General features: G+C 54.5%; 1 protein-coding gene across 1 annotated transcript in view; it reads left to right on the plus strand.

Annotated features, from left to right (window-relative positions):
- Window positions 1–1,152, plus strand: part of IGF2R (insulin like growth factor 2 receptor) — a gene marked incomplete at its 5' end in the record, with an annotated part of 98,190 nt that overhangs the window by 86,985 nt on the left and 10,053 nt on the right. The window contains one exon of the mRNA XM_029943265.1: window positions 805–979. Within this exon, the coding sequence (XP_029799125.1) occupies window positions 805–979 (175 nt within the window). The remainder of the gene's footprint in view (window positions 1–804; window positions 980–1,152) is intronic.

Genomic DNA, 1,152 nt, shown 5'->3' on the forward strand with positions numbered 1-1,152 from the left:
GGGGGTGCAAGCGTGGGTGCAGGGAGAGGGTGTTCCGGTGGCCATGGTGGGGAGGGGACTGTTAATTGCTCCCACCAGGAGGCATTTCCTGGGAAGGGGGCTGGGACACAGTCATTTGACAAAGCAACAATTTAAGGTGGTATCTGGCCACTGCCCTGAGCATGATCATAGAGCAAGAGGGGGCGTGAATGGCACCACCTTAAGGCCGCAAGTTCAGGTGGCCTGAGATCCCCAGGCCTGTGGGACTGGCACAAGGGATGCTCTTGAATTACACTAGAACTTTCCAGGCCATGCTGCGGCTAGCATTAGGAGGAGTTTGGCCAACAGAGGGAGCATATGAGCTGTTGTTGATGAACAAATGATTCTTCCAGAAGCTGGGCTAGGAAAAAGGGGGACCCAGGAATTGTCCAAGGATTTAATCAATGTGTGCGTTGAAAAAGCTTGCAAAATAAAGTTCAGACATTCACGAGCAAATTTTCCCCATCTTTAGATGTTGCATAGTTTCCAAATTCAACAACAACAAAAAGAATGTGTTAAACACTGGCCAACGTTTTCCTGTGGCTGGAGCACTGCACACCCTCTTCCCTGTTAGGCCCATCTTCCCTGATCTACCCTGTTAGGCTACTAAGAGCCTTCTGAGCCCAGAGCTGCCTGCACCCATCCTGGGGGTGGTGAAGGCTCGGGGGCGGGGTGCCCCCTGCGGGGTCCCGCGGCTCCGGACCCGCCAGACCCCTGAAAGCCAGTGGTCCTCTTCCCGGCACCAGAGGCCTGGTGTTTCGGCCGCCCCTGCGTGTGGCTGGGCTTGACCGCAGCGCGTGCTCCCTCCTTCCAGGTTCGACGTGGACAGCTGCACGTACTACTTCAGCTGGGACTCCCGGGCTGCCTGCGCCGTGAAGCCCCAGGAGGTGCGCATGGTGAACGGGACCATCACCAACCCTAGGAATGGCAAGAGTTTCAGCCTCGGAGATATTTATTTTAAGTAAGTGAAACATTTTCCTTTTGAGCGCTGAAATGTATTCAAACTTAAACCAGCAATTAGATCTTTCCCTGGGGCGGGGGGTGGGGGTGGGGGGAGGGTCTGTGTGTGTTACCCTTTCTGGGTAGAGGTCCTATTTTGCTTAAACCGAGAGGGACAGCTCTACTCAACTATGA

Source organism: Suricata suricatta, chromosome 7 (genome assembly GCF_006229205.1).
Source record: "Suricata suricatta isolate VVHF042 chromosome 7, meerkat_22Aug2017_6uvM2_HiC, whole genome shotgun sequence".
NCBI classification, from domain to species: Eukaryota; Metazoa; Chordata; class Mammalia; order Carnivora; family Herpestidae; genus Suricata; species Suricata suricatta.